Here is a 27,417-nt window from a genome sequence, read left to right as displayed (position 1 = left end):
TGGTGCATTCAATTGGCACTTTGCATTGAGGGTGGTTGCAAACATTCAGCTTTGTCCCTAACATACATGTGCTGGATCCCCCATCACAAAATAAGGGCATCTTCTATGACAGGACAGTAAGAATGGGGCTCAGTGCTGAATGAATAATTTGAGGATATCAGGAAATAGACAGAAAATGCCAGGTAAGCAAAATGAAGAGTGATGAGATATAGTAATCAGAAAAGGCAAAGTAAGGTACTTATTGCTATGTGTGAAGCCTTATTTGCATCAACATGTGATAATTAGCAGATAATTTTTCTTACATCATTCTGGTTGAGAGATATGTAACAACCGGGACACTACAGAAAAGCCCCCCAAAAAAGAGGTGTCTACAAACTGTTGAATATTGAGGTCATGAGGGAGAACAGAGCCTTGATTTTATGTCTCATTTGAAGACTGCACCTCTGACAATATAACACTCCTTTGGTATCACACTGGGGTTCAATGCACACTGGAGATTTTATCCTCATACACCTGGAGTGGGATTTCTTCTTACTCGAACACACTCGAGTCTTAAGTGCCAAAATAACAATAACCAGCGAATAACCACAAATGATCGACTGAGGCTTTTATTTTGATTTTGATTTGATCCATATGGATGTGTGAAAAATTAACTTGGAAATTATCAGTCAAAAACACTGCCACAATGTAGTAGGTTATTATAGCAAACAATTTTTAAATTGAAGGTTAACTGTAAATCAATCTATTTTTTTAATCAGCTAGCTAATCTGATCTCGTACATCTTTCAAATCAAGCTACTAAACCAAACTGTAATGTATATGTTATACAAAAAAAAAGTCACGTTGCCAGAAAATGTGTTACAAATCCTTTACATCACTGTCTTGGTAGTAGAATTTTTAAAAATTGTTGTTGGGATACAAATATTCCTGGTAAGGCAAATTTTATTGTCCATCCCCAAATGCCCTCAGGAAGATGGGGTTCAGATACATTCTCAAACTGTTCAGTCCTTGTTGTGTATACACCCACACAGTACTGTTAGGGATAACGTTTTAGGATTTTGACTCAGTGAAGTGAAAGAATATAGTTCTAAGTCAGATGGTGTGAGACTTTGAGAGGGACATGAAAAGGAATTTTCTATGAAGACTGTTGCTCTTAGTAGTGAAGCCAACGGCACCTCTAATTTTGTTACCACTAATCACCATTCATTGACTTATCCGATCGATTACTTGCTACAAGTCTAACTCAACATATGTTTTCTTACCAAAGCATTCCTATTGTGTCTATTTATTCCATAATTGCAATGTTTTACAAACATCACTGGGATTGGGTGTTTACCAAACATTGTAGGTAACAGTCATGCATACAACTCTGACCATTTCTATGGGCGATTTATTGTATTTCCTGAAACAAGCAATACTTCCATACTAATCAGCATGACCTCCATAAGAATTTTTTTTTTAAATATCAGAGCAATTCCCCTATTATTAAAGAGCAATTTATTTTTCATGAGCAATGATTATTTTCACAATAAGTACTGCGATGTTTCTCCAGAAGGAATCCTTTCAATTCAGAAGCATTCTAGTGCAAACAGAATACATGGATTTATGTTCAGTAAGTCATAAAAAGAGTTCAAAATTGTGGTCTTATTTTTTAAAAATATATAGTAAGGTCAGTATTTTGGTGAGAATTACCATCAGTAGGAGAATACAAATAGGTGGAGAGCAGAGCTCTCTTTATGACTGTCTAGAGAACTTCAGCTGCTCTGTTGTCTATGACGTGGTTAATAAAAGGGCACTTTGGAAAGTATTTAAAAAATTGTGCAAGGAGAGCCAATTATATCAGAAAGACTTGAAAAAATGAGATTCCAAAACAGATTTAAGACCAAGACTCAGGAAGAAAACATTTAGTTCCCTTGTTATATGTTATAATAGTGAAAGACAGGAGGCTCAAGAGTGTTTCAGGGGGACATTTACACCAAGTCTACAAAAGATGGCAACTCTTATGCATCAAGCTACTTCTTAACACAAAGAGAACTCATGAATTGGCATGATGGGTGAATATGGCTAAGTTATTTAAATTAGGAGGAAGAAAACAAAACCCCAAACAAAAACCATAAAGTTAAAAATAGATGACCATAAGATAAAGGAGCAGAATTAGGCCATTTGGCCCATCGAATCTCCTCTACCATTCAATCACAGCTGATCCATTTCTCGATTCCTTTCTCCTGTCTTCTGTCCATAACCCTTGATTCTTTTATTAATCAAGAACCCAACTATTCAGTCTTAAATAAATTACTTAGCCTCGTTGACCTTCTAGGGCTGAGTTCCACAGGTTCACCACATTTTAGCTGAAGACATTCCTCTCATCTCAATTCTAGAGAGATGTCCCTTCACCTTGAGGTTATGCCCTCAGCTCCTAATCTCTCTCACTAGTGGAAACATCTTCTCCAGGCCTCTCAGTATTCTGTAAATTTCAATGAGGTGCCACACCCCCCCCCCCCCCCCCCTTTCTAAATACCATCAAGTACAGACCTAGAATCCTCAATCACTCCTCATATGGGAAGTCCTTCACCCCAAGGTTTATTCTTGTAAATGACTTCTGGACCCCCTCCAATGCCAACACATCCTTCCATAGATTACAGGGCCCAAAACTGCTCACAATATTCCAGAATCAATGAGACAAATATAAAAATTAGCATAAATGAATAAAGGAATGAAAGAGGAAAGTCAAATCAAATGATCAAAGCATTAACCGGTGGTAAAATCAAAGAGAAAAGGAATGGTTCAAATTTCCAAATACATGCTAGAAAGATACTGACCCCAGGGAACTAGATGACTTTACTTATAGGTACCTCAGATGCTCTGTTGTTGCACAAGTGGTAGAGAAAGAACAGTATGCAGAAAATTATGCAAGGGAGCCAAGGAAAGACTAAAGAGCCCTTGTTGTGAAGGAGTCTATACTGAGCCAGGAGGTCTTGGTTCAAGTCACACACAGTCTAGGGGGGTGTGGAACAACACCTCTGAACAGATTGATTAAAAATATAGGAAAATATTGAAAAAGATAACATAGCAATTTTAGGAGCAAGAGATTTTAGGGTTGAAAATTTTTCGTTCTGTTGCTATATGACAGAATAATGAAGGATAGGAAGATTAGGGAGCTGAATACATTGCTCAAGAGAGTGTTTCAATTATTAACATCAGATGCAACAAGGTCATCTTCAGTATTTATAACTCTCAGTGACGGCAAAACTTTTTTGAGAAAGAATCTCTCTACTCCCAAGGGACAATATGTGTAAGTGAGGTAGGAGGTAGAAAGTAAGTTAAAACATGGATAAACTTCAAAAAAAATGTCAAATGGAAATAACTTGGGCAAGTAAAGCAACATTCAACAAATAATTCACCAAAAACACAATTAGCACTTGTATTAAAAGAATCTTTCAGAGAGGCTGCAAGTTTGTATAAATCAATTTTGTTCACCTGACAAAAAACATTCTGTGATTAATATGCATTAAGAAGTTATTTGGCTAATTCTGGCTTGTAACATCTTTTTACCTCGTACCAAAATGCTACTAATAACCATGTAGATTTTAATCTGTTAGAAATTATTAACTGTCTTTTTCAAATGGGCATCAACTACTTTGGTCAGCTTTACTTCTTGTCAGTGCTTTATCTTGGTAAAATATCCAGTATATAACACAGAATTAAGTAAAAGATGCTCAAATTGTACAACCCCCAAAATAACAATTCATTGATTGGTATAACATTGATGTTCTCACTTTACACATTAAATATATTAAATAAATCCTAAAATCATATTTACAGATTTTAAAGATTACTTTCAAAACTCTAAACAATAAGAGTCTGATTCCTACTTTCAGAAATAGGATACATAAATTGTTTCTCTGAAACAGACAGACTAGTTCTGTCAAAAATTAATTAATATTAATAATTGTGGCTTTTTCTCCTTTTCCACACAAAAAGTTAATTCTAAAAACAAGATGTGAAAATTGTAATTATTCTATCTTTTCTTTGTGTTACTTGTCCGTATCTTTTGCATTGTATTGTGCATAGTTTCAAAAATGTTGCATTGATATTGCGAAATAGTAATTTGAGAAAAAAGCATTATTACTTCAAGTAAATTTTGTAGCACAGACCTCGGGGTAATCATGTGTTATTTACAACTATACTAATGCAAATACATAAAGATTTAGTAGTCTACAATTGTTAGCAGCGTGCTTTCCTTTTCAACACTGCTTAAAGTTGGGCCACTGTTGTCAACTTGATCATTTCATAGAAGGACTGAACTAGTCCTTTGTATAGTTCTTCTGCATCAGTCTCTGGACACGACTTCCAAGCAGAACAAGCAACTACTATCCTGTTGGGATAGAAAAAAAATTGCACTTTTAGCCATAGATAATACTGGTCCCGTTTTATCTCTGGTCAATGATAAATTGTCTCTTGTTCAAGATGATCATTACCTCATACAAAAGCTTTTTGCTACTTATCAACCCTGAATGTTGACCAGATTTTGTGGATTATGGACATAATTCAGAATCTCAGGAGTGAGAAATGGTGCTAAACATTGTGCACTTATCTGGAAATATCCCTCCATCTGACTGGAATGTGCAGCAAGTCAACATCACAGTGAAGCAGAGTGGGAGCTAGACCTGGAGGCAAACAGCCTCAATTTGTTTCTTCCTGTCAGTGCTAAAATGTGGAGTCATAGGAAAACAGGTAGGTGATTGGGAATTATTTCTGCTATATTTTTCATTTGGTCAATTGTTTTAAATCAGGCATGTTGTTACAGCTGAAGAGAACAAATATTAACCTCTAAAATATTTAAAATCAAAAATAATTAACTGAATAGAATTGACTGGGTAGGTGATACTTTGCAGCTACTGGATGTGGTAACTAGCGGACAACAGTGCAATCCACAGTGACCACACTGAAATTGGCTGCTCAAGAAAATTCAACTCAGAGTTAATAAGCTGGAGTCCGAGCTATGCCCTTTGTGACATATTAGGGAGGGGAACAGTTACCTATAAACTTTCAGGAGACAAATCCTTTAGATAAACTATATCAAATTTGGTACATGGTCAGGGACAGGAGGATGTGACTGAGAGTGAAACAGGTATGAGGATCCAGAATTTAGTTTTGGAGGTGACTCAGCAATGGTTTTATCCAATAGGTCTGAGGTTCTTGCTTGCAGCATGGGTGAGGGCATAGTCTACAGGGAAATTGAAAAAAACTGTTCAGGTCCTAAAGGACTCAGCTGCTAGACTGGGTCTGGCACAGGTGAGAAGGGAACCAAACTTAAATGGAGAATGATGCAGAATTTTAAGATGTAAACAGATCTAGATTTTTTAGTTTATGAGCTACTAAACATTAGTAAGCAATGGCAGTAAGTTAACAAGGCTAATGGAATGCTATCCTTTATTCGGAGAGGAACTAGCTGGAGTACTGTGTGCAGTTTTGGTTTCCTCATTTACGAAAGATGAAATTGCATGGAAGCAATTCACAAAAGGTTTGTTAGCTGGATCATCACCTGTCATCCCGGATACGGTAGAAAAATCCATAGCCACTGTGGACCATAGGAAGGACAGCACCTAGGACGGTAGTATATCCAACAAGGCTAGTTGAAAGAACAAAGTTTCCTCCACCACCACTATTAAAACAAAAGAAGTGGAAAAAGCTAATTAGTAGCATATTGTTAAGAAAACACAGAGTGAGTTAACCTATACCTTACCTGGAACAGGCCATATTATTTTACTGTAGTTTGTAGAATGGGAAATAATTACCTTTTAGTAAAGGCAGCATCTAAGTAGAGCTCTGGCACAGGAAGACCTTCCTCTTTAGCTATAAGCATCAGACCCAGGAGATGTCGGTCAAAGCCTAAAGTATAAATGTAATTATTAATTGTACATTAATTGATCATTAATTGTACGTAAAATCTGCACTATTAATTTAGAATTTCAGTAAATATCAAACCAACAAAACTAAGCTACTCACCTCTACCATTTTGACAGTCAGTCATCAGTTTGTGATGTCTTGCAAAAGATTTCATCATCAGCTGTTGACGTTTCACATTCTAGCATACAGAATGAAGTAATTGAAACACTAAAGCTACTCAACATGGAGAGTCAGAAAAAGAATTTGGAAACAGTTTTGTGGTTGAAGAACCCATAGACCTACTCCTACTATAGCACAATTCAGATGGATTAATTCAACATAATTTTAGTTCCACTGGCTACACATTTTCCTTTTTAAAAATGCATAACTGTCCAAGTAAATTTACAAATTATTCATATTTTCAGACTCAAACCTTTTTAAAATACTATTCATATTACACGAACCTTAAGTTTCAGCTTGAAATATTTTTAAATCAGCTAAATGAAGAAACAAATTGTGTCTTTGTTAAAGGCCTGGATGAGCTTAAGAAGCAATGATGCCATAAAGGTATATTTTCATCTGTCCCCTCATTCATTTGTTAGCAAAATATCATTATGAATATAAAATAATAGCAGCTGCTTTATAATTGGTGAATTTTTGTTTGCACCAATGATTGGATTAAAATGTACTCCAAACGTTTAAAGCCCTTAAAGACTATAATATCTATTATCTGAGCATATTAAAAGAATAAGCAGCATATTTGACTTTAATAAATAACATTCAAATGTGTACAGGATTGTACTTGTCTAATAAACCAAGAATAAGTTATTTTCAATAAAAGAAATAATGAAAAATAGCCTCAAATACCAGATGGGGCACAAAGGCCTTAAACTAGTAATTAAAAATCACATAAATCACAGTTTTTAGAAGCTAATATCCCAATAAACGCAGATAAGAATCTGTTATTTTAGATCAAAAGATATAAAATATGATTTATTTGTTCAAATTTCCTAGAAAACATACAGCTGCTGTTAGAAAGCACAGGTAGGAGATAGCCCTGAGAAACAAAAGTCGCAGAGCTGAATCAAGTCTTATTGGAAGAAGAGTGACAAGACAACTATTAATATAATGTGTATTAGAAGAAAATGGCAGTGAAGTCAAATTAATTTAATAGCTATAACAGGCACTGTGTGCCGAAAAGCTCCTCTATGTTGCATCACTATGAACTATGCAAGCATACTAGTTCACTGTTATTGTAATCGGAGGACTGACATCCAATAACAAGAAGCCCAAAGCGAGTTTTAAGATATAAACTAAAAATGTTCCTGGCAGACTTTTGGAATCTATTCTGAACTGACGTAATAAACATGTCAATTATTCATTTTGAAAATTAAATTAAATAAGTACCTTGAAAGAACCTGAGAATTATAAAGAAAAGGACTGAAAAAAACAATTTAAAACTCCAAGGAGTACTTGTACCATCGAAACATTAAATGCATTATGTACAAGATTTACAAATAATGTGAATTGTTAACTGAGCTAACATATTGATATTCTGCCCATTTATCCTTTGTGGTCATTGACAAAATTAGCAATTTTATTGCGATTTCATTTTATTAGCCATTTTCCTCAAAAGACCCAAGTGGGATTAGCAGTATCTGATCAAACAGCTCCAGGACACCTACATTCGTGCTGGTGGCAGATTGACTTGTTACCCATCCCTTCTATCAGAGTACAGACATCATACTTAGAGTTTGAGCAATCAGTAATCTAGGTACAAGTTCTTTTGGTTTTCTAAAGTGAAATGACAGTCATATTTTCACTCAAATTCCTTTATAGAATCACAAAACAAAGTGAATATAAACTTTGCACTGCATATCTAATGTTACCTCTATTTGTACAGATTATTAAACAGTTGAACATTTTTCTGCTAACCCAACCTACAGCCAATAATATTCCCTAAAGAGTAAGATCTGAAACAAGTAACAAAGGATAAAATAATTTACCAAATAAAAATCAGAAATTATCAGCTTAAGGGACAAGGAACAGATTAAAATTGAATGGGTGGTAGAAAGATCTATCGTAAATAAGCATTGAGCGAGAGGAATAAAATATAAAAATAAGAATAAAAATATAATGCAACTAATTGAACACTTACAGAAACTGCTGGATCCAACATTGCCCTACACCATTCTACAGCCTCAACAGTACAGGGTCTCATTGTCTCTGTTCGGCCATGATAAAACCGTCTAGTTGTTGCAGTCTCATAACAGCTGCCAGGTCTGTGAGGAAACGATTTAGAAGGTGGGTTATTTTGCTCAGTTATCACACAATTACAAACAGCTCAGGTGGAATTAGATCAGCTCATACTTCTTGATTAAAAAGGAAAATTCTGGTCTGCTGTGATATTTTTCAAACAAGTTTCTTCCAGATTTCTTGACTAAAGACTAAGTTATGCAGTTAACTTTAAAAATGTATAAATCTAACTGCAAATTCTGCATTACCTAAAGGAGAAAACTTTTACTTTAAAGTTGACAGCCAATCTCTTTAGTTGCAAACTAAAATAACATACACAATCTCACTTCAAGTTTAATTTATGACAAAATTATAGATTTATTAAGGTGTAGAAGGAGGCCTTTTGGCCCAAGGTGTCTGCATCTGCTCTCCTAATGAGCATTATGACCTAGTGCTATTCTTCCACCCTTTCCCTGTAGAATGGACTTTATTTCCACTTAAATGCCTTGGCAGCAACTCCAACAAAAACACACTTCAAGCAGTGCATTCAGGCTCAAATGATTAATATTTCAAAAACACAGAATTGTAGTTCCAGAGTACAGGAGGTCGAGGATAGTAAGGTCAGGGTTAGGCTTACAAGGTTGCAAGTGGGCACTGGCAATCAGGATGTTGGTTTGAAACGTGTATACTTCAATGCCAGGAGCATCAGGAATAAGGTGGGCGAACTTGCAGCATGAGTTTGTACATGGGATTTCAATGTTGTGGCCATTTCAGAGACATGGCTAGAGGAAGGACAGGAATGGTTGTTGCAGATTCCAGGATTTAGAAATAGTGTTTGAGGACTCAACCACTGAGGTCATTTGGGCTGAGGTTAGAAACAGGTAAGGAGAGGTCATCCTGTAGGGAGTTTTCCATAGGCCTCTGAGTTGTTTTAGGGATGTAGAGGAAAGGATAGCAAAGATATTTCTCGATAGGAGTGAGAATAACAGGGTAGTTGTTATGAGGGACTTTAACTTCCCCAGTATTGACTGGGAGTTCTATAGTTCAAGTCGTTTAGATGGGTCAGTGTTTGTTCAATGTGTGCAGGAGGGTTTCTGGCACAGTATGTAGACAGGCCAACAAGAGGCAATGCCATATTGGATTTGGTACTGGGGAATGAACCCGGCCAGGTGTTAGATTTGGAGGGAGGTGAACTTTTTGGCGATAGTGACCACAATTCAGTTTACAATAGTTTTGGGCAGGGATACGTAAATACTGCAGGGAAAGAAGTATAACTGGGGGGAAAGGCCATTATGATGTGATTAGGCAAGATTAAGGATACATAAGATGGGGAAGGAAACTGCAGGGGATTGAAATATACTAAAGAAGTTGAAGCTCTTGCCAAGAAGAAGAAAGCAGCTTATGTGAGGACGAGGTGTGAAGGCTCAGTTAGGGGGCTTGAGAGTTATACATTAGTCAAAAAAAATCTAAAGAGAGGGCTGAGAAGAGTAAGTAGGGGACATGAGAAGTTGTTGGCAGAGAGGATCAAGGGAAACCCTAAGGCCTTCTATAGGTATATCAGGAATAAAAGAATGACTAGAGTAAGATTAGGGCCAAAGATAGTAGTGGGAGGCTGTGTGTGGAATCTGAGGACATAGGGGAAGCGCATAATTAATACTTTTCATCAGTATTCACATTGGAAAAGGGCAATGTTAGTGAGAATACGGAAATACAGGCTACTAGATTAGATGGGATTACGGTTGTCAAAGAGGAGGTTTTAGCAGTTTTGGAAGACCTGAAAATAACGAAGACCCTGGGCTGGATGGGATTTATTCTAGAATTCTCTGGGAAGACAGGAAGGAGATTGCAGAGCCTTTGGCTTCGACCTTTATGTCATCATTGTCGACAGGAGTAGTGCCAGAAGACTGGAAGATAGCAAATGTTTTTCTCTTGTTTACGAAGGGGAGAGGAGCCAACCCTGGTGATTATAGGTCAGTGAGCCTTACTTCAGTTGTGGGTAAAGTGTTGGAAAAGGTTATGAGAGAGAGAATTTATAATCATCTGGAAAGGAATAATTTGATTAGGGACAGTCAACACAGTTTTGTGAAGGGTAGGTCGAGCTGCACTAGCCTTATTGAGTTCTTTGAGAAGTTGACAAAACATGTGGATGAAGTTAAAGCAGTTGATGTGGTGTATATGGACTTCAGTAAGGCATTTAATAAGGTTCCACACGGTAGGCTATTGCATAAAATACGGAGTTTCAGGATTGAAGGTGAATTAGCAGCTTGGATTAGAAATTGGCTATCTGAAAGAAGACAGAGAGTGGTGGTTAATGGGAAATGTTCATCCTGGAGCTGTTACCAGTGGTATGCCACAAGCATCTGTTTTGGGCCACTGCTGTTTGTCATTTTTAGAAATGATCTGGATTTAGGCATAGAAGAATGAGCTAGTAAATTTGCGGATGACACTAAGGTAGGCAGAGTTGTGGACAGTGCTGAAGGACGTTGTGAGTTACAGAGGGACATAGATAAGATGCAGAGCTGGGCTGAGAAGTGGCAAATGGAGTTTAATGTGAAAAAGTGTGAGGTAGTTCACTTTGGAAGAAATAAGAGGAATGCAGAGTATGGGGCTAATGGTAAAATTCTTGGCAGTGTAGATGAACAGTATCCAGTGTAGATCTCAGTATCCAGGTGCATTAATATCTGAAAGTTGTCACCAAGTTGATAGGATTGTTAGCTTATGGTGTGTTAACATTTATTGGAAGGGGGATTGAGTTTTGGAGCCATGAAGTCATTCTTCAGTTGTACAAGATACTGGCAAGGCTGCACCTGAAGTACTGCGTACAGTTCTGGTCACCACATTATAGGAAGGATGTGGAAGCTTTGGAAAGGGTTCAGAGGAGATTTACGAGGATGTTGCCTGGTATGGAAGGAAGGTCTAATGAGAAAAGGTTGAGGGAACTGAGGCTGTTTTCGCTGGAGAGAAGAAGGTTGAGAGGTGACTTAAATTGAGACGGATAAGATAATCAGAGGATTAGATGGGGTGGATAGTGAGAGCCTTTCTCCTCGAATGGTGAAGGCTAACACGAGGGAGCATAACTTTAAATTGAGGGGTGACAGATTTAGGACAGATATCAGGGGTAGTTTCTTTACTCAGAAGTAGGGGGTGTGGAATGGCCTGCCTGCAACAGTAGTAGACTCGCTGACATTAAGGGCATTTAAATGGGCTTTGGACATACATATGGATAATAATGGAACGGTGTAGGTTAGACGGTTATCAGATTAATTTCACAGGTTGACACAATACTGAGGGTCGAAGGGCCTGCACTGAACTGTAACGTTCTATGTTCTAAGCATTACTCTCAATTTCCTATCACTCTCTCAATTTTGTATCATGTTGCTTCTGTCTCATTTATTTCATAAGATCTATTTTTTCTTAACAAGTCTATTATGTCACACTATCAAACCCCTTTTGGAAGTCTACATAACACTACATAACAGCGCTACCCTCATTAACCATCTCCACATTACCTCTTAAGTAAACTCCAATAAGTTAGTTAAACACAATTTTTCCTTTAGAAATCCATGCTGGACTTCCTCATTAACCCTAACTGTCTGACTATCAATTCTATCCCAAATTCCTATTTCAGTAATACAGATAGCAAGAAATTAATTAGAAAGAGAAGAAAGATGTGAGGTAATCAGAAATTTCTTCAGGTTGTTTTATAACCGCAATGCTTTTTTGAGACAGAGGGTGAAACCTTCCCAACTCCTGAATAACTTGGGCCATGGTGAGAAAGTTGGGGAAGTCAAGTTAGATGACCAGCCAGGAGATTCTTGACAAAAAATGCAAAATATCCAAATATGGCAATCAAGTGTTGAATGGTAAGAAGAGATTCTTACACATGAGTGATGAGGGGCCTATTTGCACAAAATAGCACGGAAATTTCATTATTGGTTAATCTTATCTCAATAATATACAATTCCCCGTTCTCCCATCTGTCACAGAGAAACTAATTGATTTCAATTTCTAACACAAAAGTCAGAGTGATTACCCGGCAATTCCAGCTCCTATTTGCTCCTCTGGACCTCCTTTTGGAAGAAGAGCACCAACACTTCAGGGCACACTCCATAGGAGGTGATCATGCACACTCCCCCATCCATGCATATTGATACCTGACACATACTAGACTCACCAGATCACATGGTACATATCTGATCCATGTGCAAGAAGTTTTATGCTTCAGTGCTGCACTTCAAATCGCACTGGTCTAGACTACTGATCTAGCTGGACAGCAGAAAAGGCTGTAGAGCCAAAAACCCACCTCCTGCTCCTAATTATTATTTTTCTCAACTCTGTCAGATACGTTAACCAACATGAATGTTGCTGGCACAGCTTGTGACACTAAACATTATCTCTATTTGCCACTGACAGTGTTCTCTTCTGAAGATAACTTGTAACAGACAAAGGAAAGGAAAGGTTTAGATTGGCCTTATGAGAACCGATTTAAGTCTTGATTTTGGACTGAATTATCAATAGCAATTCTGGATATTAGCTTGACCAGAAATAGTCTGTAAAAATCTTCCCCAATGTAACATGCCTGACAAATAGATACAGTTTTTCCACTGGTTATTGATGCTCAACAGTGACAGGGCATGAGGTCAGTCAAAGTTTTGAAAAAGGTACCAATGAAACATTTAAAGGCTGCCACAAATTCATTAAATATCGGCCAGGACATTGGCAGAACTTTCCTGACTTCTTTAATGTTTTACATCCACCTGGTGGGGCATTGATTAAAGTATCATTTTAAGTATCCCAGGTATCTGACAGCACAGCTCTCCCGCAGCACTCCACATTTGCATCAGTTGTGATCACATGCTGAAGTCTCTGGAGTAGGGAAATAGCAACCTTTGGACTCAAAAAATTAGAATGCTAACCCGGAGTCAGAAATGTATGAACAAAATTTTTTAAAAAGTTGAATCAACAAAGCTGCATTCAAACCATTGCCAAACACAGCAACCTAGAGGTGCAGGTACATAGTTCCTTGAAAGTGACACCACAGATAGTGGTGAAGGCGACATACGGCACGTTTGCCCTCATCGGTCAGAGTATTAAGTACAGGAGTTGCAATGTCAAGTTGCAGCTATAAAAGATATTGGTAAGGCCACATTTGGAATATTGCACACAATTCTGGTAGCCCTCCAATAGGAAGAATGTTATTAAATTGAAAACTGTGCAAAAAGAAACTTACAAGGATGTTGCCAAGACTGCAAGATTTGAGTTCTAAGGAGATAGACTATAGGAAAATAGATGGTGACATCTTGCAAAATGTCCAGATTACAGAGGAGGAAGTGCTGGGTGTCTTGAAAGGGTTAAAGGTGGATAAATCCCCAGGACCTGGTCAGCTGTACCCGAGAACTCTGTGGGAAGCTAGAGAAGTGATTGCTGGGCCTCTTGCTGAGATATTTGTATCATCAGCAGTCACAGGCGAGGTGCCGGAAGACTAGAGATTGGCAAACTTGGTGCCACTGATATTAAGAAGGGCGGTAAAGACAAGCCAGGGAACTATCAACCGATGAGCCTGACCTCAGTGGTGGGCAAGTTGTTGGAGGGAATCCTGAGGGACAGGATGTACATGTATTTGGAAAGGCAAGGACTTATTAGGGATAGTCAACATGGCTTTGTGTGTGGGAAATCATGTCTCACAAACTTGATTGAGTTTTTTGATGAAGTAACAAAGAAGATTGATGAGGGCAGAGCAGTAGATGTGATCTATATGGATTTCAGTAAGGTGTTCGACAAGGTTCCCCATGGGAGACTGATTAGCAAGGTTAGATCTCATGGAATACAGGGAGAACTAGCCATTTGGATACAGAACTGGTTTAAAGGCAGAAGACAGAGGGTGGTGGTGGAGGGTTGTTTTTCAGACTGGAGGCCTGTGACCAGTGGAGTGCCACAAGGATCAGTGCTGGGTCCTCTACTTTTTGCCATTTACATAAATGATTTGGATGTGACCATAAGAGGTACAGTTAGTAAGTTTGCAGATGACACCAAAATTGGAGATGTAGTAGACAGTGAAGAGGGTTACCTCAGATTACAACAAGATCTGGACCAGATGGGCCAATGTGCTGAGAAGTGGCAGATGGAGTTTAATTTGGATAAATGCGAGGTGCTGCATTTTGGGAAAGCAAATCTTAGCAGGACTTATCTAAAGGTCCTAGGGAGTGTTGTTGAACAAAGAGACCTTGGAGTGCAGGTTCATAGCTCCTTGAAAGTGGAGTCACAGGTAGATAAGATAGCGAAGGCGGCGTTTGGTATGCTTTCCTTTATTGGTCAGAGTATTGAGTACAGGAGTTGGGAGGTCATGTTGCGGCTGTACAGGACATTGGTTAGGCCACTGTTGGAATCTTGCTTGCAATTCTGGTCTCCTTCCTAGCGGAAAGATATTGTGAAACTTGAAAGGGTTCAGAAAAGATTTACAAGGATGTTGCCAGGGTTGGAGGATTTAGCTGCAGGGAGAGGCTGAACAGGCTGGGGCTGTTTTCCCTGGAGCATCGGAGGCTGAGGGGTGACCTTATAGAGGTTTACAAAATTATGAGGGGCATGGATAGGATAAATAGACAAAGTCTTTTCCCTGGGGTCGGGGAGTCCAGAACTAGAGGGCATAGGTTTAGGATGAGGGGAAAGATATAAAAGAGACCTAAGGGGCAACTTTTTCACGCAGAGGGTGGTACGTGGATGGAATGAGCTGCCAGAGGATGTGGTGGAGGCTGGTACAATTGCAACATTTAAGAGGCATTTGGATGGGTATATGAATAGGAAGGGTTTGGTGGGATATGGGCTGGGTGCTGTCAGGTGGAACTAGATTGGGTTGGGATATCTGGGGGCATGGACAGGTTGGACCGAATGGTCTGTTTCCGCGCTGTACATCTCTATGACTCTATGAGAGGCTGGATAAGCTGGAACCTTTTCTCCCTGGAGCTTAGGAGGCTAAGGGGTGACCTTACAGGGGTTTATAAAATCATGAGGTGCATTGGTAAGGTGAATAGACAAGGTCTTTTCCCCCTGGTCGGGGAGTCCAAAGCTAGAAGGCATAGGTTTAAGATGAGAGAGTAAAGATTTAAAAGGGACTGATAGGCAGCTTTTTCACATCGACGACAGTGCATTATATGGAATGAGCTGCCAAAGGAAGTGGTAAAGGTGAATACAGTAACAAAATTTAGGAGATATTTGCACTGATACATGGATAGGGAAGGTTTAAGGGATATGGGCCAAGTAAGCAAACGGGACCAGTTCAGTTTAGGAAACCTGGTAGCATGGACGCGTTGGCCAAAGGGTCTGTTACTGTGCTGTATGACTCTATAACTCTTATCTAATGGTAATTACTTTTATGTGACAGTTATTTTCTCAGTCAGCAACACAACACAATGCCTTGGAACACAATTGTGATTATGGAACAAATGTGGTAACTATTGCATACAGATTAAGATGCTTACCGGCCATGGAATTTGTAATAGGCTAACTGAAGTGCAAGTTGGACAAATATGTCTGGGTGAAGCTTCTTCATTTTAATCAGAGATTTTCCAAATGCAGTGAAGGCATAACTGACAATTTGGACATCTGATGCCTGTAAAATTAAGTGAGTTAATGCGATCACAGTAAAATTAATCTGCAACATTATTATGCAATTGTTCATTGGTACATTTTAAAATATAGCGTAAATAGATTTATGCTTCTATTCCAAACTAAATTACTGTAGTTCATAAATAAAACTTGTTCTCCACTCCTAGTGCTTCAATTCAACAAGCTAGCACAACAACTGGATCAAATATTTTAGTTTTGTTTTCAGTGTCTGTGTTCTTCAATTGAGAGAAGTTTGCACAAGAGAAGTCTTATGAATTTGGATATCCAACTTTAGTAAATGCAATCATTCCCCAGGTGACCTGCTATTCCATTCCAACAATCAAACTCAGTCCCGATTTTAAAAATTCATGTTATACTGATGTGGTGTGATAGCTGCTCCCGTTTAATGAACCAGTTATTCTCTAGCCTCTTGATTAAGATTAACAATTAGTGTTGAAATGTTAAGGTCAAAGCGTCATTTTATAAAGATGACCTTGTTCACCTCACTTTCAGCTAGTTTAGCCCCAGATCAAGGGGTTGAAGAATAAAATCATGAGTATTTTCAATGTTAACTGTTCCTTTAACTTCATGTTGGTCAGAAATGAATATTCAAATGTGTAATCAGAGTTAATGTTTCAGGTCTAGTGACCCTTCCTCAGTTCTAACCTAACCCTAAATGTTAACTTTGATTTCTGTCCACAGCTGCTGCCAGACCGACTGAGCTTTTCCAGCAATTTCCATTATTGTTTGATTTCCAGAATCCACAGTTCTTTTAGTTTTTATTCAAATGTGGAATGATCAGTTAAAATACAATAGAAATTTAAAATACAATAAAAGTCGGTATCCATTGGAGTTTTAGAGGCTGTTTGCTGACCATGTGCATCATGCCCTATGGAGACACTTGTGTATGTGCCAGTGAATTAGATCTATTGAAAAGTGTTTGCATACATGAGTAGACTTTAGTTGTATTTGTGAATATATAGTTTTAACTATTTGCATCTTTAAAGCTCAGGTGGGGGGGGGGGGGGGGGGTGGGGGGAGAGAGAGAGAAAGAGAGAGAGTGCGCGAGAGAGATCAGGCTGGAATCAGGGGTGCGAGATTGTGCTGGGGTTTTGGGTGAGGGGGCTTAAAAGACCAGACTGAGGTATGCTGGAGCTGGAATGGGATGGGGTAAGATATGGAGGAGGTGGGAATAGATCAGGCTGGGAGGGGGAGGAATAGTTCAGGAAGGAGGGGGTGAAGAGATCAAGTTGTAGGTTGGGGGTTGGAATGTGGCTGGGGAGATCAGGATGTGGGAGAAGAAAGTGGTCATAGGATGATCGCAGGAGACCTGTGTGGCCCTTCCCTTCAGTGTGATCCCAATTATCCTCCCCATCACTTGGACCTTTCCTCTCTCTCTTTCCCCCTGACCCCTTTCCATTCCCTCCCGTCCAGCACTGTTCGTTCCTGTTTCAACCCTTGCTGTTTACATGTGCAGTGTGGAGTTAAATGCATGATACAATGATGTATGGACCTTGAACTTTGTGGCTCTGAAAGTGTATATGCACAGTCACCTCAGAAGTTCCACTGTCATCAAACATTGCTTTGAAGAATGAAGGAGGAGGATCTCACAGAAATCTATAATACTGTAACAGAACTAGACAGAGTAATCACAGGAACAATGTTCCTGATGACTGGGAGCTCAGAATCAGGAGTCACAGTTAAGGATGTGGGGTAGGCCATATAGGCCTGAGAGAAGGGGAAATTTGATCACCCAGAGAGTGGTGAGCCTGTGGAATTCTTTGCCACGGAAAGTAATTGAGGCCAAGAAGTTGAATTCTTTCAAGGATTTAGATATATAGTTCTTAGGACTAAAAAGATTAAAGGATATGGGGAGAAGACGGAACAGGTTGCTGAGTTGGATGACCAGCAATGATCATATTGAATAGTGGAACAGGTTCAAAGGGTCTTTGGTCTATTCCTGCACTTATTTTCTATACTTCTATCAATATCAACAATGTCTCAGTAACTCAAACCAAACTGTAAATCAAGAACATGGGTACTTCTGTCCAATTTGGCTGGAATACGATCAAAAATAATGAGCAATACAGTCTTAATATAATAGTCTAAAGAATTCTATTTTCCTTTATTCTTTCAATGGGTTGAGAGTGTCAAGATCAGTGTTTGTTGCTTCAAAGCTTTCCCCACTGTAGTGTCAACATGCAAATTATTTGGCACCTCACAACAGATTAAGACTTAATCAGAATGTTGGTCAATGAGGGATGTTTTAAGGAATGACATAAAAAGAGATAGATAGAGGTGAGTAGGTTTAAGGTGGGAATTCCAGAGTGTAGAACCTATGTAGTTAAAAAACACATAGATGCTCAACGGAGAGACAGAATTTGGGAATACTTAAGACATAGCTATAGAGTTGAAGGAATTATGATGGTCTCCAGGGAGAGAGGAGATTACAGTGAAAAGGAAGGACAGCAAGGCCAAGTTGTGAGTATAATAGGGATGATAAAAACTGTCTTCTGGATCCTAGCCTGGCTACTTCTTCTATGGCTCATAACATTCATCAATCATGAAGACATCAAGTTTTATCAGATTACATTGCATTATTAGCCTATACATTTCATGGGAAAGTAGTTATGTCATTATTAGGATTCAGGTCTATTTGGCTCATTTACAGAAATAATTCTTACCTGCTTGTAATACTGCTGCTTAGCTTGATCTATGTCATTGAGAACCTTCTGATCCAATACAAAAACCAGCTCTTCTGGCCACGCAAAGTCACGAACTGCAGTTGATCCCTTGAGAGAAAAGTTGGATAAGTGCTCTTAGTGACTATCTACAATATATATTTTTTCTTAGTTTATACGCATATATAAACTGCTTAAGGCCTTTAACAGAACACAAGCATCATTATGCTATAAACTAATGAGGATTTGATTCCTTTTTAGAATAGCAAAAATTAGCCTGCGCCATGAATTTATGCCAGAGAATTCCTAGAGGCCTGGTGCTCCAAACACAACGCCATAAACAAACACATAGATCTAGATGCCATCTATCAACCCCTCAGAAAACGAACAGGAAATGACATCACCACAAACCCCAGGAACCCCATCCAGGAGAAAGATATAAATAGAAAGCAGGAGACAACAGCTTTGCTTCACTTGGTGGTTGCCACTGATGATGTTACCTAGCCAGGTAATGAAACATCTGGATATCAAACCTACAGCTCAGCGAGCAAACCTACACCCCACCCCTTTAATTCCAGGTTTTAGAAAATTCAAATTTCATCAGCTGTCACAGTGGAATTTGATCTTATGTCTCTCCAGGAACCCTGACCCGGGCTCTTTAGATTACGAGTGCATTGAAGTTACCAATACACTACTGCCTTCCCCAAGAGTAGTGATCAAGCATGTAGGTCACTAACTAACAAAGAGGGTTGTTTTACAGACAACAGTCCTGTGACCAGCGGTGTTCCACAGGGACCAGTGCTGGGTCCACTGCTGTTGGTCATTTATATAAATATTCTGAATGAGAATATAGGTGGCATGGACAGAAAGTTTACAGATGATACTAAAAGACTACAACGGAATCTTGATCATCTGGGCCACTGGGCCGAGGAGTGGCAGATGGAGTTTAATTTAGATAAATGCAAGGTGTTGCACTTTGGGAAGACAAATCAGGATAGGACTTACACAATTAACAGTAGGGCCCTAGGGAGTGTTGTCGAACAGAGACACTCAGGGTTCAGATAAATAGTTCCTTGAAAGTGGCATGACAGGTAGACGGACAGTGAAGACAACATTTGGCATGCTTGCCTTCATTGTTCAGACCACGGAGTATAAACGTTGAGACATCATGTTGTGGCTTTACAGGACTTTAGTGAGACCACTTTTAGAGCATGTGGACAATTCTGGAAGAGTGACCAGAAATTGTTAAATTGGAAAGGGTGCAGAAAGATTTACAAGGCTGTTATCTGGATTGGAGGGGTTGAGTTGTAAAGAGAGGCTGGATAGGCTGGGACTTTATTCCCTGGAGCACAGGAGATTGAGGGTTGACCTTATAGATGTTTATAAAATCATGAAGAGCATAAATAAGGTGAATTGCAAAGTCTTTTCTCCCTAGCGTAAGAGAGTTCAAAACTAGGTTTAAAGTAAGAGGGGAAAGCTTTAAAAGGGACCTGAGGGGCAACTTTTTCACACTAGGTCTGTTGCATTTATGGAATGAACTACCAGAGAAAATAGTAGATGCAGGTTACAACATTTAAAGACATTTGCATACTTACATGAAAAGTAAAGGTTTAAAGGGATATGGGCCAAAAGCAGCAAAATGGGACTGGATTAGTTTGGGAAACCTGGTCAGCATAGATGAGTTGGATCGAAGGGTCTGGTTCTGTGCTGTATGACTCTACCAACCTATGACTCAAAGATATTGTTCTACAAATTGTGATAATAACAGATAACACCTAACATGGTCTTATAATATCCACCACTAGTTATTCATGAAAGTTTTTTAACATTGATAATGTAAATATTAATTTATTTTGTACAAGTTTCATAAGGATATTCAGTACTTTACCACTAACATTAGTGACACTAATTCTTACAGTTTGAGAACAGGGGAGGGAAGGGAATAGATACTTGAAACTGCAGAAAACAAGTCAATGGAATTGTAAATTTATGCTAAATAAAAGTGGGGAAGAGTGAAAATTAATCTCTTAAGAACCAGTGACAGCACTAGTAAGTAGAGCTTCCAAGTAATTTTCAGAAAACGCCAAATCATTTATACAGGAAGCCTGACTCTTTGACAAACAGGGGTTCAACCCAAGAAGCAAACAGATTTGGATAGGTGAAAAGAAGTTCTTGAGTTAACAGCTGAGGCTGGAGAAGAAAACCAATCATTTGCATTGTTTCTATATGCACATTCAGCCAATGATTTCCGAGACTGAAAATCCACTGTATGAAAACAATGGTGACAATAGGTGATTCCAGTTAAAATAATGACAACAACGTGTTTACATAAAATTACAGAAGTGTACTTACTTCCTAGTAGTTCAGGACAAGAAGGAAATTGAGTTAAATAGCTAGATCTCAGATTTTCTTTTATGTTTTATTTGCTTGAACTGACAAGATGAGGACCTTGAGACAGACAATCAGAGGCATATCTAGATTCACCGGAGCTGATTGTGAATAGTTTCTGCTTTCTCACCACCAGTTAAAAGTAAATAAGATGAAAGTAGATTTAAGGCATGGGAGGACAATTTGGCAGCATGAAATGCCCATCCTGTGCCATGTGTGAAATTGTTAACAATTTATATTGACATGTGTTGGTAGTATTTCAAGCTGCAAATCACCAGATCCAGGTTTTGAAACTCAAGTGGCATCTGCAGTCCCTATAGTGCATTCACAAAGCTGAGAGCTACATGGATAGCACAATTAACAAACTGATGATAATAGATTAAGATCAGGAATATAGCACATTTACAGCATTAATCTTACCTGCTCAAAATACCCACGACATAAGCTAGAAAGCCCAGGCAGATGGTACAAGAGTTGCAAAACTGCCCCACTCACTAACCAGCTTTCTATTTTATCTACTAGTGAGGGGATGGTTCATCAGAGGAGTGTAACAAGAACTGAGCTTGTGGCACTGTAATTGTGGGGATGGGGTGAAGGAAGAAGAGTGGAAGGATAATAATAGAAGGGATTTAATAGTTAGGGGAACTGATAGGCATTTCTATAGTGGTAGACATGACATTCAGATGTTATGTTGCATCTCTGGTGCCAGGGTTAAGGATGTCACATGGCAGCTCTAGGACATTGTTTGAGGGAGAGTGAACAACCAGAGATCATGACCCATGATAGTACCAACTGCACAGATAAAAAGCAGGGTGAAGTCCTGAAAATAAAATTTAGGGAACTTGGAACAAGACTGAAAATGAGAACCTCAAAGGCATTAACCTTGAGAGTTGTTTCCTGTACCATCTGCTAGTGATTAGAGAAACAGGAAAATTGGCTGAACAAATATAAAGCTGTAAAATGTTGCAAAAGGGAGGGTCTTTTCTTGGTACTCGGACTGGTTCTGGCAAGACATTACCAAGGAGGATGGATTACACCTTAACAGTACAGGGACTAATATGCTCATGGAGAAGGATAAAACCACCATGTCACAGAGATGTGAACCCTGGACAGAATTCCAATTGAACAGAAACAAAGCATGTAATGGGAAGTAGTAAAGCTGAAAAAAAAAGTAGGGAACTGTAGAAACAAATCATGGAATAAATCATGGTCAAATGACAATAGTATTAAGAAGGCACACAACTAAAACCACTCTATCTGAATGAAATGTGGTATTTGTAGCAAGATAGGCAAATTAGTGGTGCTAGAAGTAGTAAAAGGCTATGATTTAATTGCTTTTAGAATCATGACTACAGGTGGACTAAGACTGAGAGCTGAATGATAAAGAATATTTGTCATTTAATAGGCAAAAAGGAAAAAAGGAGGTGAAGTAGTGTTGATATAATGGGATAGGATCTCTGGTTATAAGAAAACAGTGGAATCTGTTTGGATAGAGCTAAAAAACAGCAAGGGACAGAAAACAATAGCAAAGTGGTTTACGGTAGTAATGTATGGCACATCTAAATGTGGAAGTTAGAGATACATGTAGTAAGAGAAATGCAGTAATCATTAGTGACTTTGAGCTTCATATAGTCAAAGCAAATCCAGTGAGTATTAATGCCTTACATTCCATTAAGGCAAAAATACCCAATAGGAAAAGCAAGAGTAGTACAGCTAAAAACTCAAAAGAGATAATACTAGATCAAAGGAAGAGACTTATAAAGTTGCCAAAGATGTTATAAACCTGGAACTGGGAGAATTTTACAATTCAACAAAGGAGAGCTAAAAAATTAATCAAGAAATAGGAAACAGTATATTAATGTCAAATAGCAAGCAACATAACAATGGATTGTAAAATCTTGTACAGATATGTAAAAAGGAAAACATTAACAAAGACAAATATGTGTTGAATACTGGCAGTGACACAAGAATGTATAATAGGAAATAGCGAAATGGGAGAGAAGCTAATTAAATACAATGTTAAGACATGGGGGCAGAAGTAAATCATTTAGTCCTCTAAGTCCATTCTGCCATGAGATCATGGCTGACCTGATAATTCTCAACTCTACATTCCTGTCTTACCCCATAACACTTGATTCCCTTATTAATCAGAAAACTCTCAGCTTTGCATTCACTTAATGTGCAGGCCTGTGCAGTAAAGAATTCCACAAGTTCACTAACCACTGAGAAAAAACAATCCTCAACTCTATATTTCAAATAAGCGACACCTCACCCTGAAATTATGCCCCATGGTTCTAGACTTTCGCACAAGGTGAAACCACTTCTCAGCATGTACCCTGCCGAGCCCCCAGCATCTTATATATTTCAATCCTCCTCTCTTTCTTCCCAACTGCAAATAGTTCAAGCCCAATCTACTCAACCTGTCCACAAAAGAAAAATCACTCCATAGCTGGGATCAACCTTGTGAACCCTCTCTGAACTGCCTCCAATGCCAATTTATTTTAATCTTTATCAGTTTCCTTAATAGGGGAACAAAAACTGTTCATAGTATTCCAGGTGTGGTCTGATTAGTGCCTTATATAGTTTCATCAAGACCTATTTTTATAATTCATCCCCTTTGAAATGAAGGCCGATATTCCATTTGCCTTCACTGTTACTCATTGAACCTGGACGCTAGCTTTTTGCAAACAATGGGCCCGGGCTCTCAAAACTCTCAGTGCTGCAGCTTTCTGCAGTCTTCCCCTATTTAAAAAACATTCAGCTCTTCTACTCTATTTTAAAGTATTTTATAATGTACCGTGTGCCTGAGGGAAGTCACTAGAAATTCCTTGAAATAAATCAGATTCAAGAGTCAATCAAGCATGTGGAACAAAGAGATTAGAAAAAAAAAGGAATAATGGAACTGAAAGGATGTGTAAGTTGGATATTCAGAAAAGTCTGATTGGACTGTGTCAATGTGAATTTAAGGGGAAATCATGTTTAGTAAATCGATAGCGTTTTTTCAGGATGTTTCTCATGGAGTTGATCATGAAGAGGTAGAGAATTTGAATTTTCAGAAGGCTTAGAACATAAGAACTAGGAGCAGGAGTAGGCCTTCTGGCCCTTTGACCCTGCTTTGCTATTCAATAAGATTATGGCTGATCTTTTCGTGAACTCAGATCTACTTAAAACGCTCTCACCATATCCCTTTAATTCATTTATTGTTCAAAAAAAACCTTAATTATAAAAACATTGACTGAAGTAGCATAAATGACTTCATTGGGCAGGGAATTCTATAGATTAACAACCCTCTGGGTAAAGTTCCTTTTCAATTTAGTCCTAAATCTGCTCGATCTAATCTTGAGGCTATGCTCTCTTGTCCTAGTTTCCCCTGCCAGTGGAAACATCCTCTCTACCTTTATCTTATCTATTCCCTTCATAATTTTATATGTTTCTACAAGATTCCCCCCTCATTCTTCTGAATTCCAATGAATATAATCCCAGTCTACTCAGTCTCTCCTCTTAAGCCAACCCCCTCAACTCTGGAAACAACCTAGTGAACCTCCTTTGAACCCCCACCAGTGCCAGTACATCCTTTGTCAAGTAAGGAGACCAAAATTGCATACAGTACTCCAGGGGTGGTCTCACCAGCACCTTGTACAACTACAACATAACCTTTTAACTGCTTTTAAACTCAATCCCTTTAGCAACGAAGGACAAAATTCCATTTGCCTTCCTAATTACTTGCTGTACCTGAAGACTAACCTTCTGTGATTCATGCACAAGAACACCCAGGTCCCTCTGCATAGCAGCATGCTACAACTTTTTACCATTCAAGTTATAATCCTTTTTACTGTTACTCCTATCAAAATGTATGACTTCACATTTATTAACATTGTATTCCATCTGCTAGTCCTTTACCCACTCATTCAATGTATCTATGTTATGCGAGGCCTTTGATGAAGCCCCACACACAGGACGTTAGTAAACAAAACTGAAGTTCATGGAATTGGATTAATATGCTAGCATCACATTGAAGACTGGTTAACAGACAGAAAGAGAGACCAGGAATAAATAGGTCATTCTTAGGTTGGCAGACTGACCAGCAAGGGACCGCAAGTATCAGTGCTTAGGTCCCAACTTTTGACAATCCATATCAATAATTTGGTTGTGAATGAAAATTGTAATAATTCCAAATTTGTAGATGAACTAAAATTTGGTGGGAATGTGAGTGGTGAGGACGATGCAAAGAAACTTCAAGAGGATTTAGACAGGCTGGGTACGTGGGCAAGAGTATGGCAGATGGAATACACTATGGCCAGATGCGAGATCATCCATTTTGGTAGGAGGAATGAAGGTATAGAATATTGCTATAAAATATGGTGAGATTCTGGGACATATTAATGTTGAAGTGGATCTAGGTGCTCTTGCTCAAAAGTCATAGAGGTCTAGCAATGAGGTACAGCCAGCAATTCGGAAGACAAATGATATGTTAACCTTTATCTCAAGAGGATTGCAGTACAAGAACAAAGACATCTTGCTACAATCATTCAGAATACTGTGTAGATCAGGGGATGTTCTATGCAATTCTTAACCCCTTGCTTAAGGAAGTGTTATCTTGCCATAGAGAGAGTATAGCAAAGATTCCCCAGTCTGATTCTTGGAAGAGTGAACTGTCCTTTGAAGAGGGATTGTGGAGACTGAGCCTGCGTTTTCTGAAGCATAGAAGAAATTTCACATACATGCCCTAAGCAGATAGACAGAGGAAATGCAGAAAGAATATCTGCCTTGGCTGTGGTTTAGAACCAGGACAAGCCATTAGGCAATGAGATTAGGAGAAACTTCTTTACTCAGAGGGTGATTATAGTTTCAAACAGCACAGAAACAGACCCTTTGGCCCAACCCGTTCATACCAACCAAGTTTCCTCAACAGAACAGGTCACATCTGCTTGCATTTGATCTATATCCCACTAAATCTTTCCTATCTATGTCCGTGTCACAATGTCTTTTAAAGGTTGTAATTGTACTCGCCCTACCACTTCTTCTGGCAGTCTGTTCCATATATGCACCACCCTCTGTGTGAAAGACTTGCCCCTCAGGTCCCTTTTAAATTGTTCCCCTCTCATCTTAAATCTATGCCCTCTAGTTTTTGACTCCCCTAGTTTGGGGAAAAAAACATGTGCTATTTATATTTCTATGCCCCTCATGAATTTATAAACCTCTGTAGGCTTAGCCTCCTCCACTTCAGGGAAAAAAGTCCCAATAGAATGTAGGGAAATAGATGGTGACATCTTGAAAAATGTCCATATTACAGAGGTGGTGGTGCTGGATGTCTTGAAATGCATAAAAGTGGATAAATCCCCAGGACCTGATCAGGTGTACCCTACAACTCTGTGGGAAACTAGGGAAGTGATTGCTGGGCCTCTTACTGAGATATTGTATCATCGATAGTCACAGGTGAGATGCCGGAAGACTGGAGGTTGGCTAACATGGTGCCACTGTTTAAGAAAGGTGGTAAGGACAAGCCAGGGACTATAGACCAGTGAGCCAGTTGGTGGTGGACAAGTTGTTGGAGGGAATCCTGAGGGACAGAATGTACATGTATTTGAAAAGGCAAGGATTGATTAGGGATAGTCAACATGGCTTTGTGTGTGGGAAATCATGTCTCACAAACTTGATTGAGTTTTTTTGAAGAAGTAACAAAGAGGATTGATGAGGGCAGAGTGGTAGATTAGATTAGATTACATTACAGTGTGGAAACAGGCCCTTCGGCCCAACAAGTCCACGCCGACCCGCCGAAGCGAACCCACCCATACTCCTACCCCTACCCCTACATTTACCCCTTACCTAACACTACGGGCAATTTAGCATGGCCAATTCACCTGGCCCTGCACATCTTTGGACTGTGGGAGGAAACCGGAGCACCCGGAGGAAACCCACGCAGACACGGGGAGAACGTGCAAACTCCACACAGTCAGTCGCCTGAGGCGGGAATTGAACCCGGGTCTCTGGCACTGCGAGGCAACAGTGCTAACCACTGTGCCACCGTGCCGCCCACTATATGGACTTCAGTATATGGATGTGATCTATATGGACTTCAGTAAGGCGTTCAACAAGGGTCCCCATGGGAGACTGCTGAGCAAGGTTAGATCTCATGGAATACAGGGAGAACTCGTCATTTGGATACAGAACTGGCTCAAAGGTAGAAGACAGAGGGTAGTGGTGGAGGGTTGTTTTTCAGACAGGAAGCCTGTGACTACTGGAGTGCCACAGCATTGGTGCTGGGTCCACTACTTTTCATCATTTATATAAATGATTTGGATATGAATACAAGAGGTATAGTTAGTAAGTTTGCAGATGACACCAAAATTGGAGGTGTAGAGGACAGCGAAGAAAGTTACCTCAGATTACAATGGGATTTTGATCAGATGGGCCAATTGGCTGAGAAGTGGCAGATGAATTTAGATAAATGTGAGGTGCTGCATTTTGGGAAAGCAAATCTTTGCAGGACTTATACATGTAATGGTAAGGTCCTAGGGAGTGTTGCTGAACAAATAGACTTTGGAATGCAGGTTCATAGCTCCTTGAAAGTGGAGTCACAGGTAGATAGGATAGTGAAGAAGGCGTTTGGTATGCTTTCCTTT

At 39.1% G+C, this 27,417-nt stretch overlaps 1 protein-coding gene across 5 annotated transcripts in view; it reads right to left on the bottom strand.

Moving 5' to 3' along the window:
- Positions 1 to 606: 606 nt before the first annotated feature.
- The window catches only part of crot (carnitine O-octanoyltransferase), an 87,018-nt gene continuing 60,207 nt past the window's right edge, over positions 607 to 27,417 (bottom strand). For all 5 annotated transcript variants that reach the window (XM_087987335.1, XM_087987338.1, XM_087987336.1 and 2 more), the window contains 7 exons: positions 18,410 to 18,517; positions 15,599 to 15,729; positions 8,047 to 8,170; positions 6,009 to 6,087; positions 5,798 to 5,891; positions 5,545 to 5,664; positions 607 to 4,374 (listed from right to left, as the gene is read on the bottom strand). In XM_087987335.1, coding sequence (XP_087843461.1) covers positions 4,254 to 4,374; positions 5,545 to 5,664; positions 5,798 to 5,891; positions 6,009 to 6,087; positions 8,047 to 8,170; positions 15,599 to 15,729; positions 18,410 to 18,517 — 777 coding nt within the window. In that variant the 3' untranslated portion in view covers positions 607 to 4,253. The remainder of the gene's footprint in view (positions 4,375 to 5,544; positions 5,665 to 5,797; positions 5,892 to 6,008; positions 6,088 to 8,046; positions 8,171 to 15,598; positions 15,730 to 18,409; positions 18,518 to 27,417) is intronic.

Source organism: Chiloscyllium plagiosum, unplaced genomic scaffold (assembly GCF_037043375.1).
Source record: "Chiloscyllium plagiosum isolate Xiang-an unplaced genomic scaffold, Cpla_swu_hap1 HiC_scaffold_5, whole genome shotgun sequence".
Taxonomy (NCBI): domain Eukaryota; kingdom Metazoa; phylum Chordata; class Chondrichthyes; order Orectolobiformes; family Hemiscylliidae; genus Chiloscyllium; species Chiloscyllium plagiosum.
Note: the sequence above shows the minus strand (reverse complement) of the source record. Positions and strands in the feature narration are given on the sequence as shown.